This window comes from Dreissena polymorpha, chromosome 4, assembly GCF_020536995.1.
Source record: "Dreissena polymorpha isolate Duluth1 chromosome 4, UMN_Dpol_1.0, whole genome shotgun sequence".
Lineage (NCBI taxonomy): Eukaryota > Metazoa > Mollusca > Bivalvia > Myida > Dreissenidae > Dreissena > Dreissena polymorpha.
In genome coordinates, this window is record NC_068358.1 from 53236955 (window position 1) to 53253846 (window position 16892).

The 16892-nt window shown below is 41.7% G+C and overlaps 1 protein-coding gene across 4 annotated transcripts in view; it reads left to right on the forward strand.

The window, feature by feature from the left end:
• Window positions 1-3536, forward strand: part of LOC127876105 (uncharacterized) — a 50747-nt gene extending 47211 nt beyond the window's left edge. For all 4 annotated transcript variants that reach the window (XM_052421034.1, XM_052421033.1, XM_052421032.1 and 1 more), the window contains one exon: window positions 901-3536. In XM_052421034.1, the coding sequence (XP_052276994.1) occupies window positions 901-1064 (164 nt within the window). In that variant the 3' untranslated portion in view covers window positions 1065-3536. The remainder of the gene's footprint in view (window positions 1-900) is intronic.
• The last annotated feature ends 13356 nt before the right edge of the window (window positions 3537-16892 follow it).

Genomic DNA, 16892 nt, shown 5'->3' on the forward strand with positions numbered 1-16892 from the left:
CTTTGTCCTTACTGCCTTTAAAATTATTATGTTTCTCCTTGTCTAAATTGTTGTTGATCTCTGTTCTTATTTTGTTTAGAAATGTCATTTCATTGAATTTAGTTCTGAAATGTCATTTAACTTACTAACATATATACATTATTATATTGATTTGGTTACCTACTATAGTATACGGATACGTGACATTACTTTATTTATAATTATATGCATTAAAGACGATGTACTTATGTATAAGTCTTAAAAAACTGTCTGTTCTGTTCTGTTCTGTTCTGTTCTGTTCATGAAATACCGTTCTTATATTAGATTACCAATTTGAAATGAGTTCGACTCTGACCTTTATATTGGATACATGTGTTGCGGTATTATGGAGTACTTTCTCGTTTCACTATGAAATGAGATGGCTGTTGCATATACACTTTGTACCATATTACAGAATTCAATCACCCGTCTGAGTCACGTTTCTTTTATTTAACTCCCCTGCCCATTAACGTTCTCTTGGTGATCTTTTTCATCGCCTTTGGTCCTTCGTTCGTTGCCAGTCGTCAACGTTTACCTACTGAACACATCTTAGGCCACGTGACAAAACATAGAACATTGGTCGGAAATGTACCCTTATTGTATATCGTCCGAGTTCAAATATTGTTAAAAACTAGGCCATTAAATTAGATAACAAGTTTGTGAACGCTTAATTATTCACTATTTCCCAAATCTTCATTAAGATTTTTTTATTTGCTGAGTTAGAACAAGTTTCGGTCTTTTAATGATGTCTCGGTTGATTTAAACATGGTTCCGATACGTTTTAAACATTGCTTCCAATGCGGTGGAGCCGTTTTACAATGGCGGAACATATTTGACTTATAATGAATTTCCACACATTTGTAAGCGCACTCTTTCTTACAGGACACAGAGGCCTAGCTATGAACTGGTTTGAATACGGACTGCACACGGCCGGTCAAATGGAAAAGTCCGCTATTTACGAGTTACTCGCAGACTGGTCGCCCGAGTATGAAGACTTACCAACGGTTCCAATTTACGTCAACAATAACGGTGACATTATCCATTAACATCTCGCGTTTCCAGTCTACGTCAACAATAACGGTGATATTATCCATTTACATCTCACGTTTTCAGTTTTGCGTAAAACTAAAAAACTATAAAGGATTACCTCGGTTTATTTTAACCCATTTATACCTAGTGGACTCCCATCCTTCTAAATTGGATCAATTTATTTCCAAAATTAAGGATGTCTAGTATATTTATTTCTTTATTTAGACTTTTTCTTCCTTTAAGCAAACAGCGCAGACCCTGATGAGACACCGCATCCTGCGGCGACTCATCAGGGTCTACGCTGTTAGCCAAGGCATTTTTTCTAGACGCTAGGCATTAATGGGTTAAGATGCGCACGATGTCACAATTGAAAAGAGCATGGAACAATAGTGTAATTGAGGTCATTAATTTTGGAGATATCACACGGAGGACCAACATGTCAATATGCAAGTAACGCTGATTTTGGAATAAATGTGTTGTAACATTACGATTATTTATAGATGTTTTAATGCTGTAACTATTTTAGGAAATAAAATAATGATAAAGTAATACAATAAGAGTTAATGTAATAAAATGAGAGAAGACCATTTACATTATTATGTATAAATAAGTAATTTTGGAAATTATAAATACATCTTTTATCATTTTGTAATGTGAAAACTATTTTGGTAAACTACTATTTATAAATTGAAAATTAAAATAATACTTAATTAGTATTAGAAAATATGCTCACATAACACATACAACTATTATTACAAAATTTGGATATAGAATATATATAATTAAATTATACACGTGAATAGCATTATTACTTATTTTCTTAATTTCATATAAATATCAATATGTTTAAAATTTCTGATAATTATTAAATGTTCTGTAAGGTAATATAAAATGCATATTTTCCCAATTTCTTATCAGTATCAATTTTTTTTATTTCGGATAAAGTTAGGTTATTGTACATGTTAATTGTACGATAGACAATTTTAATATCAATATTTCCGTAGCTCGAGAATGAAATGTCAACTTGTACTCACCGTAATATAATTTAGTGCATTTCCTTTTGATAAGACTACATGTATGCATATTTATTGGATGAGCAAGCAAATAGTGATTGAATGTTTTAAATTGCGACGCAGTATACATGCATATTACTTTTACGAGCAAGCACATAGTGATTGAATATTTTTAATTGCGACGCGGTATACGGGTCACACTTCCGTACACGCTTGTCAATTTATGAGTATGTAAGATGAGTGGCATAGAGGTGACATCCAATCCTCTTTTTTAAGTTGCACTCCTCTTTTTTTCTAGCTCGCAGCTACGATTAAGCTATGGTGCGGCCACGAGATAGAAAAAAGAGGAGTGTAAAACTAAATAAAAAAGGAGTGCAATTAAAATAGAGCGGTGCTGTAAATAAAGGATGGGTGCATTAAACAAAAGAGGAGAGAATTTAAGCTGTCTCAATGGAACGAGTTAGTCAGCCAATCAAATTGTGCGTAACATGTGCAAATAATCTGAACTCATAAGTATATAGCTGGTCCAAGCGGACTTTTACCGTGACGATTACTTCCCTTTGAATAAAGATCAACAGGGAGGACCACGAGTTAGCTAAGCCCGGATCTCGAGAAAGCTTAAAGCCTCTGCTCTTTTGTAAAATGCACCCTTCCTTTATTTACTGCACCGCTTTTTGTAATTGCACTCCTCTTTTATTTAGTTTTAAACTCCTTTTTATTCTATCTCGTGGCCTCGACTTAGTATCTCGTGGCCACTAAGTCGAGGCCACGTGATAGAAAAAAGAAGAGTGCAATTTAACAAAAAGAGGAATGAATGTCACCTCTATGCCACCTTACAAACACACATTTGCGACTAGGTTTTTAGATAAATACATTAGGCTCATTTTTGTAAACTGAAATTATATTATTGTTGCATTTAATTTAGTAGAAAAATAAAATTGATTGTATAAAACAATTCAGAGACTTTGTAAAGCATAATTATGGTACAGTTTGCTCTAATACTAATAACCAAAAATAACATGCGTAATGAATAGCTTATCGCCATTAAATGCTGAAGAAAAATCAGTTTATTAAGTTTTGATAAACGTTTTCTCTCGCAAAAAAGATTAAGAAGTTATAGTATAAATCTGTTTAAACAGTATTATTTCATGCTCCAATATATGCTTTCAGATATATAATGTCATGTTATGACATATATGTACTAAACTTATTATATCCATATCCATTTTTTTTACTTCAAATAACTACTAGTATATGTTTATTAATTCTTGTATTTGTATTGTAACATCGCTAATTGTCACATTTATTGTGTGTCAGTGAGATATTTCGTACGAGTGTATTTGAAGTTTATTTGTATTTGAGTTTTGCATGCGTCTAGTTCGAGCAGACGAATGCTCTGCTAATTACCTTTCACTATGTTAAGTTATTGATTGATTTATTTGTAACAAATTAAACAATAAAAAAATGCAATATAAAGTCGCCTTTTATTATTACTGTATTAATATAAATCTCAATCGAACTGTTATTTTTATGGGCGAACTAGTCATCGCTATCAAGCGGTAGACTACAAACCAGTGAATCGCTGTTTCGAGACCCGACCCGGCCTTTAACTTGTATCAATATTTGTCATAAAATAATTTATTGCGGCCATTAACCTCTGCACGGACTCTAGATTACACGGATATGAAACGGGACCGTTACGCCAAATATCTTGTTGTGTCTAAGTCACGTGACCGTGTCGTATCTGTCGATCTTTTATCGAAGCGCCGATGTTATACATTTGATGTACCCACTCACGTATTTTGTTAAATTATAGTTTCATTTCTAGGCCGATTTTGACAAATTATATATCATTAGAAAGCTTACGTAATGTAGTTTTCAGAGATATAAATATATATTAAGTTTTTCTTCTGATTTTGGCAGCTCGGCGAGTTATAACTTTAACTTTTGCAAATATCATACCGTTTTGGAGTTTTAGAATCTAGATTTACGGTTGACATGTTCGTACTTTATACCGATTTGTAGCGTTTATATTTGGAGTTCATTTTTAAAAATAACATCTTGCTTAGGAGAATAGAATTCTGTATATGATAGAAAAAAAAATGGTTTAAAAATGAAAGCAAGTAAGGAATGAAGGCGGAAATAAGTAGCGCGCGGTCCTAACGAACCGAACTGATGGCGATTATGCTTTTGTTTAGATACCGGCCATTGAATTTCCTTTGCCACGATTATTATATTTTTTTATGGAATATATTGAAATATTTTGTTCTAGAGACATATCCATAAAGCTAAGTATTAATGAAGCTTAATAAATTTACGATTTCAGCTCTTGATTATAACACAGAAAGGGTGTTAATTTTATGATGAAACAGCGTATACAAATGTATAGCGGACCCTCTTGATATTTTTCGGCTTTGCATACTTCAAATATAATGGGTGTCAAAACATTCATCGTTTGTTGTTTATTATCAAAAAGGTAATTATGTAAAATTATATGAAAGGTTATTAACCATAAATTATCAATTAATTAAAATTATTTAAAGATTCTTGAAAATCACGGTCAACTGTCTATGCATGTATATTGAAATATCTTTATAAGTTAACAGAGTTATAAATATATAGAATTCTAAATTAAAACTCTGTATTATTTGTATTTTTCGGAAAGATTATTTAACCCCGTTGTGGTCAAATGAGAATGCTGTTTTTAATTATGTTGTTCCGTACACTACCATACACTCTTTATAGGACTACGAAATGACGGAGTTTTTTTACCGGTACCCGCTAAATACGTTAAATGTTAAGTATTAGATTTTTTAAATGTTTAAAATGTACATGTATAGGTATTAAGCACTTATAATTATTGTGATTTAGCTGGATATACATCTATACAGTATTTAGTTTATGGCAATCTGTATGGGCAGATGACTATAAATGTTTTCAATACGCTACATATCTTATAAACGCAAAATTGAGTACATTACTCCAAGAAATGACCACTAATACCACGAGAAAACATGGAGGTATCATAAAAAGTGTAATCTGAGCAGACATTGCCACCTGTGGTTAGGGACCAATATACAAGTATAGGTCCCTGCTGTGGCGTATGACACCATAGTGTTATTTAGTATTGGTCGGCACAGTTTCTGATCATAACGAGATAATTGGTTTGTGCTGAACACAGGGGCAATAAAACCACAGATCTATCAATAAACAAGATTATTGAGATATCTTTTTTTGAACACCGCGATAAAAATGCTCAAACCATGGACTCTAGATTACACGGATAAGAAACATGGCAACATTCTCAGAATCATCACTGCTATATGTGTAATCACCTAACAATTCGTCTAAAAATAATTCATATATTTGAGTTGAAGACGATGTAGTGTTGTTTAAGTCTGAATAAACTATCTGTCTGCCTGTCTAAATCCAAGCCGCCATCGTCCCGGTGAAAAAAAATCTGATTTTCAATAGTTGGACATGATGCCCTGATGTCAAAATACGAAATGACCCGCGTAACACGGACCGTGATTTTCAAGAATCTTTAATAAATTGATAATTTAAGGTAAATAACATTTCAAATAATTATACATAATTACCTTGTTGATAATAAACAGCAAACGATGAATGTTTTTGACACCAATTTTATTTCAAGTATGCATGCAAAGCCGAATAATATCGAGAGGGTCCGCTATATACGCTGTTTCATCATAAATTTTACACCCTTTCTGTGTTATAAACAAGAGCTGAAATCGTTAATTTATTAAGATTCATTTATAATAAGCTTTATTGATATGTTTCGTGAACAAAATACTACAATATATTCCATAAAAAATATAATAAGATGGCAAAAGAAATTCAATGGCCGTTTTCTGAACAAAAGCATAATCGCCAAGACCATAGCATCAGTTCAGTGCGTTAGGAACGCGCGCTACATTTTCCCGCCTTCATTCCTTAATTACTTTCGTTTTTAAACAAATTTTTTTCTATCGTATACAGAATTCTATTCTCCTAAGCAAGATGTAATTTTTAAAACTGAACTCCAAATATAAACGCTACAAATTGGTATTAAGTACGAACATGTCAACCGTAAATCTAGATTCTAAAACTCCAAAACGGTATGATATTTGCAAAAGTTAAAGTTATAACTCGCCGGGCTGTCGAAATCAGAAGAAAAACTTAATATATATTGATATATCTGTTTACTACGTAACGTAAGCTTTCTAATGATATATAATTTGTCAAAATCGGCCGAGAAATGAAACTATAATTTAACAAAAGACGTGAGAGGGTACATCAAAATGTATAACCTCGGCGCTTCGCTGTACGCTAATCGTAAAAGATCGATAGCCACAACACGTTAAAACGCGCGGTGGTAAAACATAAAATGTGTATTTCTTGTGTTTAACTCGCTATAAATCCATTAATAACAACGGGAATATACTAAAAGTTATATTTTTTGAAAGAGGAATTAATAAGCAACAAGATAACGTATAAACCAATAAAATCGGATGAAAGTTTTTGCATAAGATTGAATTTACTACAGTAAGGGTCAAATACTCGATTCATCTCCTGTCAATATACACTCCGTGACCTCTGTGATTCAATTAGGGCAGTTGTCGTTACGAGATTGAGTATGGGAAATTAGTACAGGTAAACCTGTTTACGCAGGACAGTGCGAGTTGCTTAAATAACTGCGGTGATATAAATAAAATACTGCTCAAAACGACGAAACATTAAACAAAGAAACCAACAAACAAACTTCTGTTCCAGTCAATAAACGGCTTTTTAAGAAACGACCTTGTGTGTAGTCATTTAGCGCACAAGAGCTTAGGTTATACACCTAAAAGAAGAGTGGTAATAAAATAGACGATGTCGAAATTCATTCGTTAAACATTTTATCAAGCACCTGATTAATAGTCGGCCATACGTAATGCATACACTTTTCGTTGTCGAATAAAATTTACTTGTGAACGTTTATCTCTTATGTTAAATCAAAATTCTGCGTTGTACATGTTCTTACATCCTGTTAGATGGATTTTGTATATAATATATGTCACTGTGATTTTGCATTTTCTTCCTGTAATTAAAGTAACGCTTTATAAAATCATCGATATTATACGTGTTTTCAATGAGAATGTCGTTCACAAACATGATAAAGACATGAACTAATCAATAAAGTCGCGCCATGAGAATATTGAGTTTAGTGCATGCGGGAAGTGTCGTCCCAGATAAGCATGATCAATTATTTTTTCTCCTTGATTGGGGAATTGGCCTTGCCTTCAATTTAGGGGAAACAATATCGACATAATTGAAAAAGGGGAGATATTTCCCCAAGTCAGCTTGAAATGTGGGGAAATTGCATTATTTTAAAGAAATTGTTTTAGGAGAATGGACTTTCTCTTAGGGGAATGTACCTATAAAACTGGTATTGTACATGGTTTTAGTTCAGAAGACACTTTTAAACGAAAGAAAAACATCACAGCGGAAAGTTCATCCCTAAATTGCCTATGCGGACTGCTCAGGCAAATGTGTGGCGATACTTCACGCACAAGCATGAAGCCCGGTTTCCCAGTGTGCGGCTCATTTGCGAGCTATTTATATTGGTGTCTATTTGCTAAAGCTAATTCATTTGAATATAATCTAACTTGTAATCCAAAGCGGAGGAATATAGAATTGGCGTTGTCCGTCAGACTGTCACAAACTTCTCAGGACTATTTCTCATAAACTATATACATTTGAAAGAAACTTTTTCATCATACAACTTCATGGGTCTATGTGTATTAAATTATTGATGAGGGAGAAGTGTCATGCACAAGAACCATAACCCAACACCTTCTTAAACAAGAGCCATAGCATTTGATTATTCTCCATTGATATAACTTTCAATGGCTTTATCTCAGATACGGTACACGATTTCAACATGAAACTTCATGGGTGAATTGATATGAATTCTTAAAAACCATAACCATACACTTTTTCTTAAATAAGAGTTAATGCCCTTTCCTCTGTCTGTATTATGTAACTTTTCAGGGCTATATCTCAGATAAGATGCAATATTTCAACAAGAAACTTCAAGGGTGTGTAGAAATCAATGGGAAAAAATGCCATGCACAAGCACCATAACCGTACACTTTCTTCAATAAGAGTAATTTCCCTTTGTTTTTTTTGTGTATGATGCAACTTTTCCGGGTTCAGATACGCAACAAGGTTTCATTACGAAACTGTATGTGTTTAAATATATCAATTAGGAGAATTGCAATGCATAAAAACGAATGCCCTATAATCAATGATTTTGTTCAAAGATAATACCGTATACAAATGGAAAGGCGAGTGCGAGGGATATCAATTCAACGAATTTGCTTGTTTTATTATTTTAATGAGCGCTAAATATACAAACAAACTTCGCAACAAGAAGGAAATTAAATATTTCGTTTCATTTGAAAGACTTGACCAGGAAACTCTTCAAAATATACACAAATATATGACCTATCTTGGATAACGATCGACATTTTCCGGAACAATCAAATATTCACTCAACAACTTTGACATTCTATGTGTGACTATCGCCTTAAACATTTGCGGAAACGCTAAATAAATATTTCATCTTTAACTAACGCATCAAGCGGAATTGCTTTGTTATCAAGGAAGTGCAAGATATAGGAAGACACCCAGTTCTAAGAGCATCTCCGTGTCACGTTGTGCCCGATGTGAGAGGCAACTGTGCGACACATTCTGTCCGACGTGAGGTGCATCTCTGTGTCATGTTGCGTCCGATGTGAGGAGCATCTCTATGTCACGATGTGCCCGATGTGAGTGACAACTCTGGGTCACGTTGTGCCCGATGCAAGTGGCATTTCTGTGTTAAGGTGTGCCCGATTTTAGGGGTTTCTTTGTGGCACGTTGTACCCGATGTGAGGGGCATCTGTGTCACGTATTGCCCAACGTGAGGGGCATCTCTGCGTTACGTTGTGCCCAATGTGAGTGGCATCTATGTAACAAGTTGTGTCCCATGTAAGGGGCATCTCTGTGGCACGTTGTGCCCGATGTGAGAGGCATCTTTGTGACACTTTGTGCCCGATGTGAATGGCATCTCTGTGACACTTTGTTTCCGATGTAAGGGGCATTATTGTGACACGTTGTGTCCGATGTGAGTGGCATTTATGTGACACGTTGTGCCCTATGTGAGGAGTATCTCCGTGTCACGTTGTGCCCGATGTGAGTGGCATTTCCGTGTCAGGTTGTGTCCGATGTGAGGGGCATCTCTGTGACACGTTGTGTCTGATGTGATTTGCATCTCCATGTCTAGTTGTGTCCGATGTGAGAGTCATCTCTGTGACGCGTTGTGTCCGATGTGAGAGGCATCTCTGGGTAACGTTGTGACCGTGACCGATGTGAGGGCAGATCTGTGTCACGTTGTGTCTGATGTGAGTGGCATCTCAGTGACACGTTGTGCCCGATGCGAGGGGCATTATTGTGACACGTTGTTTCCGATGTGAGTGGCATTTATGTGACACGTTGTGCCCTATGTGAAATGCATCTCTGTGACACTTTGTGTCCGATGTAAGGGGCATTATTGTGACACGTTGTGTCCGATGTGAGTGGCATTTATGTGACACGTTGTGCCCTATGTGAGGGGCATCTCCGTGTCACGTTGTGCCCGATGTGAGTGGCATCTCCGTGTCAGGTTGTGTCCGATGTGAGGGGCATCTCTGTGACACGTTGTGTCTGATGTGATTTGCATCTCCATGTCACGTTGTGTCCGATGTGAGAGTCATATCTGTGACGCGTTGTGTCCGATGTGAGAGGCATCTCTGGGTAACGATGTGACCGTGATCGATGTGAGGGCAGATCTGTGTCACGTTGTGTCCGATGTGAGTGGCATCTCTGTGACACGTTGTGCCCGATGTGAGTGGCATCTCTGTGACACGTTGTGTCCGATATGAGGGTTATCTCTGTGTCACGTTGTGCCCGATTTGAGTGGCATCTCTGTGAAACGTTGTGCCCGATGTGAGGGGCATCTCTGTGTCACCTTGTGCCCGATGTGAGTGCCATTTCCGTGTCACGCTGTGTCCGATGTGAGGGGTTTATCTGTTACACGTTGAACCTGATGTGATTTGCATCTCCGTATTACGTTGTGTCCGATGTGAGAGGTATATCTGTGACGCATTGTGTCCGGTGTGAAGGGAATCTCTGTGTCACGTTGTGTCCGATGTAAGGTGCATCTCAGTGTCACGTTGTGGCGGATTTGAGAGTCATCTCTGTGTCACGTTGTGCTCGATTTGAGGGACATCTCTATGTCAAGTTAAGCCCGATTTGGTGGCATCTTCCTGGTTTATGTTGTGCCCGATGTGAGTGAAATCGCCGTGTCACGTTGTGTCCAATATGAGGGGCATCTCCGTTTCACATTGTACCTGATGTAAGGGGCATCTGCGTGTTCTTGATGTGTGTTGCATCTACGTGTCAGGTTGTTTCCAGTGTCAGGGGCAGCTCTGTGTCATGTTGTGCCCGACGTCAGGGGCTACTTCAGGTCACGTTGTGCCCGATATGAGGGGCACCTCTGTATCGCGCTGTTCCCGATGTGAGAGGCATACTGTGTCACCATGTGCCCGACGTGGTGGGCATCTTCGGGTGACGTTGTGTCGATGTGAGGGGCATCTTTATGTCGCGTTGTGCCCGATGTGAAAGGCATCTCCGTGTCACGTTGTGTCCGATGTGAGAGCATCTCTTTTCACGTTGCCTGATGTGAGTGGCATCTCTGTGCCACGTTGTGTCCAATGTGAGGGGCAACTCCATGTCACGTTGTGTCTGATGTGTGGGGCATCTCGGTAAAACGTTGTGTCCGATGTTAGGGCTATTTCTGTGACACGTTTTGTCCGATGTGAGGGGAATCTTCAGGTCAATTTGTGAACGGTGTCAGTGGCATCTCCGTGTAAGCTTGTGTCTGATGTGAGTCGCATCTTTGTGACACGGTGTGTCTGATGTTTGGGGTATCTCTGTGACACTTTGTGTTCGATTTTAGAGGCATCTCTGTGACACGTTGTGCCCGACGTTAGGGGCGTCTGCGGGTCACGTTGCGTCCGATGTTAAGGGCATCTCTGTGTCACGTTTTGCCCGTTGTGAGGGGAATCTCTGTGTCACGTTGTGCCTAATGTGAGTAGCATCTCCGTATCATGCTGTGTCTGATGTGAGGGGCATCTCTGTGACACGTTGTGTCCGATGTTAGGGGCATCTTCTGGTCACGTTGTGTCCGATGTGTGGGCATCTCTGCTTGACGTTGTGCCTGATCGGAGGGGCATCACTGTGACACATTGTGCCCGATGTTAGGGGCACCACCGTGTCACGTTGTGTCCGGAGTGAGGGGCATCTCTTATATGAGAAGCATCTCCGTATCACTTTGTGCCTGATGTGAATGGCATTTCCGTGTCACGTTGTGACCGATGTGAGGGCATCTCTTTGACACGTTGTGTCCGATGAAAGCGCATCTTCGTGTCACGTTGTGCCCGATGCCAAGAGCATCTCCTTGTCTTGTTGTGTCCGATGTGAGGGGCATATCTGTGACACGTTGTGTCCGATGTTAGGGCCATCTCCGTGTCACGTTGTGTCCGATGTGAGGGGCATCTCCGTGTCACGTTGTGCACGATGTGAGGGCATCCCTGTGTCAGGATGTGCTTTATGTTAGTGGCATCTCCGTTTCAAATTGTGCCCGATGTGAGGGACATCTACGTGTAACGTTGTGTCTGATTTTTGTTGCATCCCCGTGTCACGTTGTTTTCAAAGTTAATGGCATGTATGTGACACGTTGTGCCCGAAGTTGAGGGGCATCTCTGTGTCGCGCTGTTCCCGATGTGAGAGGCATCTCTGTGTAAGCATGTGCCCGACATTCTTGGCATCATCAGGTCACGTTGTTCCCGATGTGAGGGGCATCTCTGTGCCACGTTCTGTCCGATGTGAGTGCATCTCTATGTCACGTTGTGCCTGATATGAGTGACATCTCTGTGTCACGTTGTGTCCGATGTGAGAGGCATCTTCAGGTCACGTTGTGGCCGATGTGAGGGCATCTTAGTTTCACGCTGTGCCTGATGTGAGTGGCATCTCTGTGTCATGTCGTTTCGGATGTGAGGGGAATCTCTTTGTCAGGTCGTGTCGGATGTGAGGGGCATCTCTGTGTCAGGTCGTGTCGGATGTGAGCGGAATCTCTGTGTCAGGTCGTATCGGATGTGAGGGGAATCTCTGTGTCAGGTCGTGTCGGATGTGAGGGGAATCTCTGTGTCAGGTCGTGTCGGATGTGAGAGGAATCTCTGTGTCAGGTCGTGTCGCATAAGAGGGGCATCTCTGTGTCAGGTCGTGTCGGACATGCGGGGCATCTCTGGGTCGGATGTGAGGGGCATCTCCATGTTACTTTGTGTCCGATGTGTGGGGAATCTATGTTAACCTTTGTGTCTGATTTTAGGGGTTTTTCTGTGACACGTTTTGTCCGATGTGAGGGGCATCTCTGTGACACGTATTTCCCGACGTAAGAGGCATCTTTGGGTCACGTTGTTCCGGATGTTAGGGACAACTCTGAATCACGTTGTGCCCGATGTAAGTGGAATCTCCGTTTCACTTTGTGTCCGATGTGAGTGGCATCTCCGTGACACGTTGTGCACGATGTTATGGATACCTCTGTGACACTTTGTGTCCGTTGTGAGGGGCATCTCTGTGACACTTTGTGCACGATATCAGGGGCATCTCCGTGTCACGTTGTGTCCGATGTGTGGGGCATCTCTGTGACACATTGTTCCTGATCATGCCCCGCGCTAATGTTATGTTCAATGTTAGGGTCATCTCTGTGACACGTTGTGCCCGATGTGAGAGGCATCTCAGTGACATATTTCGCCTAATGTGAGTGTCATCTCTGTGCGACGTTGTGCCCGATGTGAGGGGCATTTCTGTGGCACGTTTTGCCTCATGTGAGTAGCATTTCCGTATCACGTTGCGTCCGATATGAGGGGCATCCTTGTGTCGCGCTGTGCACGATGCGAAAGGCATCTCCGTGTCACGTTGTGTCCGATGTGAGGGCAACTCTATGTCACGGTGTGCCATGATATTAGTGGCATCTCTGTGTCACGTTGTGTCCGATGTAAGCGCATCTTCGTGTCACGTTGTGTCCGATGCCAAGAGCATCTCCGTATCTTGTTGTGTCCGATGTGAGTGGCATCCCTGTGTCACGTCGTGTCGGATGTGAGGGGCATCTCTGTGACACGTTGTGTCCAATGTGAGGAGCATCTCCGTGTCACGTTTTGCCCGATGTAAGGGGCATCGCTGTTGAGGCCGATTAGAGGGCATCTTTGTTTCACGCTGTGCTTGATGTGAGTGGCATCTCTGTGTCAGGTCGTGTCGGATGTGCGGGGCATCTCTTTTTCAGGTAGTGTCGGATGTGAGGGGAATCTCTGTGTAAGGTCGTGTCGGATTTGAGGGGCATCTCTATGTCAGGTCGTGTCGGATGTGAGGGGCATCTCCATGTCACTTTTTGTCCGATGTGAGGGGAATCTTTGTTAACCTTTGTGTCCGATTTTAGGGGTATTTCTGTGACACGTTGTGTCCGATGTGATGGGCATTTCTGTGACACGTATTGCCCGACGTTAGGGGCATCTTCAGGTCACGTTGTTCCGGATGTTATGGGCAACTCTGTGTCACGTTGTGCCCGGTATTATTGGCATCTCCGTGTCACTTCCGATGTGAGTGGCATCTCCATGACACGGTGTGCACGATGTTATGGATATCTCTGTGACACTTTGTGTCCGTTGTGAGGGGCATCTCTGTAACACGTTGTGTCGGATGTGAGGGGCATCTCTATGACTCGTTGTGCACGATATCAGGGGCAATCTCTGTGTAACGTTGTGTCCGATTTGAGGAGCATCTCTGTGACATTTTTGTCCGTTGTGAGTAGCATCGCCGTATCACGTTGTGCCTAATGTGAGTGGCATCATCGTGTAACGTTGTGTCCGATGTGAGGGGCATCTCTGTGACACGTTGTATCCGATGTGAGTAGGCATCACTGTGTCACGTTATGCCTGATTTGAGTGGTTTCTCTGTGACACGTTGTGCCCGATGTGAGGGGAATCTCTGTGTCACGTTTTGCCCAACGTGAGGTGCATCTTTCGGTCATTTTGTGCCCGATGTGAGAGGCATCTATGTGTGTGTCATGTTATGCCCGATGTGAGAGGCATCTCTTTGTCATGTTATGCCCGATGTTAGTGGCATCTCTGTGTTACGATGTGCCCGATGTGAGTGACCTCTGTGTTACGTTGTTTACGATGTGAGAGGCATCTCTATGTGACATGTTTTGCCGATGTGAGTGTTTCTCTATTAAACTTTGTGTCCGATGTTAGGAGCACGTCTGTGACACGTTGTGTCCGATGTAAGGGGCATCTCTGTGACACGTTGTGTCTGATGTGAGGGGCATCTCTGTGTCATGTATCGCCTCACGTGAGAAACATCTTCAGGTCACGTTTGCCCGATGTGAGGGGCCTTCTGTGCCACGTTGTGCCCGATGTGAGGGGCATCTCTGTGTTACGGTGTGCCCGATATAGTGGCATTTTGTGTTAAATTGTGCCCGATGTGAGTAGCATCTATGTGACACGTTGTGTCCAATGTTAGGGTCATCTCTACGACACGTTGTACCCGATGTGAGAGGCATCTCTGTGACATATTTCGCTCGATTGTGATTGTCATCTCCGTGACACTTTGTTTCCGATGTTAGGGGCACCTCTGTGACACGTTGAGTTCGAAGTGAGTGGTATCTACATGTATGTGACACGTTTTGTCCGATGTGAGTGGCATCTCCTTGTCAAGTTGTGCCTAATGTGAGTGGCCTCTCAGTGTCACGTTGTGTCCGATGTGTGGGGCATCTCTGTGACACATTGTTCCTGATCATGCCCCGCGTTAATGTGATTTGTATCTGCGTGTCAAGTTGTGTCCAAGGTAGGATGAATCTATGAGACACGTAGTGCCGGATGTGAGTGGCATCTCATTGACATGTTTTGCGTGATGTGAGTGTCATCTCTGTAACACGTTGTGACACGTTGTGCCCGATGTGAGGGCACCTCAGTGACATGTTTCGCCTGATGTGAGTGTTATCTCTGTGCCACGTTGTGCACGATGTGAGGGCATCTCTGTGTCACGTTTTGCCGTATGTGAGTAGCATCTCCGTATCACGTTGTGTCCAATGTGAGGGTCAATCTTTGTGTCGCGCTGATCCCGATGCGGAAGGCATCTCCGTGTCACTTTGTGTCCGATGTGAGGGCATCTATATGTCACTGTTGTGTCCGATGTGAGGGGCATCTTCAGGTCACGGTGTGCCCGATGTGAGGGCACCTCTATTTCACGCTGTGCCTGATGTGAGTGTTGCATGTGAGGGGCATCGCCATGTCACTTTGTGTCTGATGTGTGGGGCATCTATGTAAAATTGTGTGTCCGATTTAAGGGGTATTTCCATGAAACGTTTTTTTTTTCGATGTGAGGGGAATCTCCGTGTTACGTTTTGCCTGATATGAGTGGAATCTCCGTGTCACGTTGTGTCCGATGTGAGGGGCATCTCTGTGACTCGTTGTGTCAGGTGTGAGTGGCATCACTGTGTCACGTTATGCGTGATTTGAGTGGTTTCTCTGTGTCACGTTGAGCCAGATGTGAGGGGAATCTCTGTGTCACGTTGTGTCTGATGTGAGGGGCATCTTCAGGTCACGGTGTGCCCAATGTGAGGGCATCTCTACTTCACGCTGTGCCTGATGTGAGTGGCATCTCTGTGTCACGTCGTGTTGAATGTGAGGTGCATCGCCATGTCTCTTTGTGCACGATGTGAGAGGCATCTATGTGTCATGTTATGCCCGATGTGAGAGGCATCTCTGTGTCATGTTTTGCCCGATGTGAGTGGCATCTCTGTTTCACGATGTGCCCGATGTGAGTAACATCTATGTGTCATGTAATGCCCGATGTGAGAGGCATCTCTGTGTCATAGTTGTGCCCGATGTGAGTGGCATCTCTGTGTCAATTTGTGCCCGATGTGAGAGGCATCTATGTGTCATGTTATGCCCGATGTGAGTGGCATCTCTGTGTCATGTTATGCCGGATGTGAGTGACATCTCTGTGTTACGATGTGCCGCCCGATTTGAGTGGCATCTCTATGTCATGTTATGCCCGATTTGAGAGGCATCTCTGTGACATGTTATTCCCGATGTGAGTGGTTTCTCTGTGTTACGTTGTGCCCGATGTGAGACGCATCTCTGTGTTACGTTGTGTCCGATGTGAGACGCATCTCTGTGACATGTTTCGCTCGATGTGAGTGTCATCTCTATGACATGTTGTGTCCGATGTTAGGATCACGTCTTTGACACGTTGTGTCCGATGTGAGTGGCATCTATGTAATACGTTGTGCCCGATGTGTGGGGCATCTCCGTGTCACGTTGTGTCTAATGTGAGTGGCATCTCCGTTTCACGTTGTGTTTGATGTGTAGGACAGCTCTATGACACATTGTGCCTGCTACGATTTGAATATCCGTGTCAAGTTGTGTCCGATGTGAGAGGAATCTCTGTAACGCGTTGTGTCCGATGTGCGAGGCATCTCTGTGACACGTAGTGCCCGATGTGAGGGGCATCTCTGTGACACGTTATGTCTGATGTGAGGGGCATCTCTGTGTCATGTATCGCCCGACGTGAGAAACATATTCAGGTCACGTTGCGACCGATATGTGGGGCCTTCTGTGCCAGGTTGTGCCCGATGTGAGGGGCATCTCTGTGTTACGTTGTGTACGATGTGAGTGGCATCTCTGTGACACACTGTGTCCAATGTTA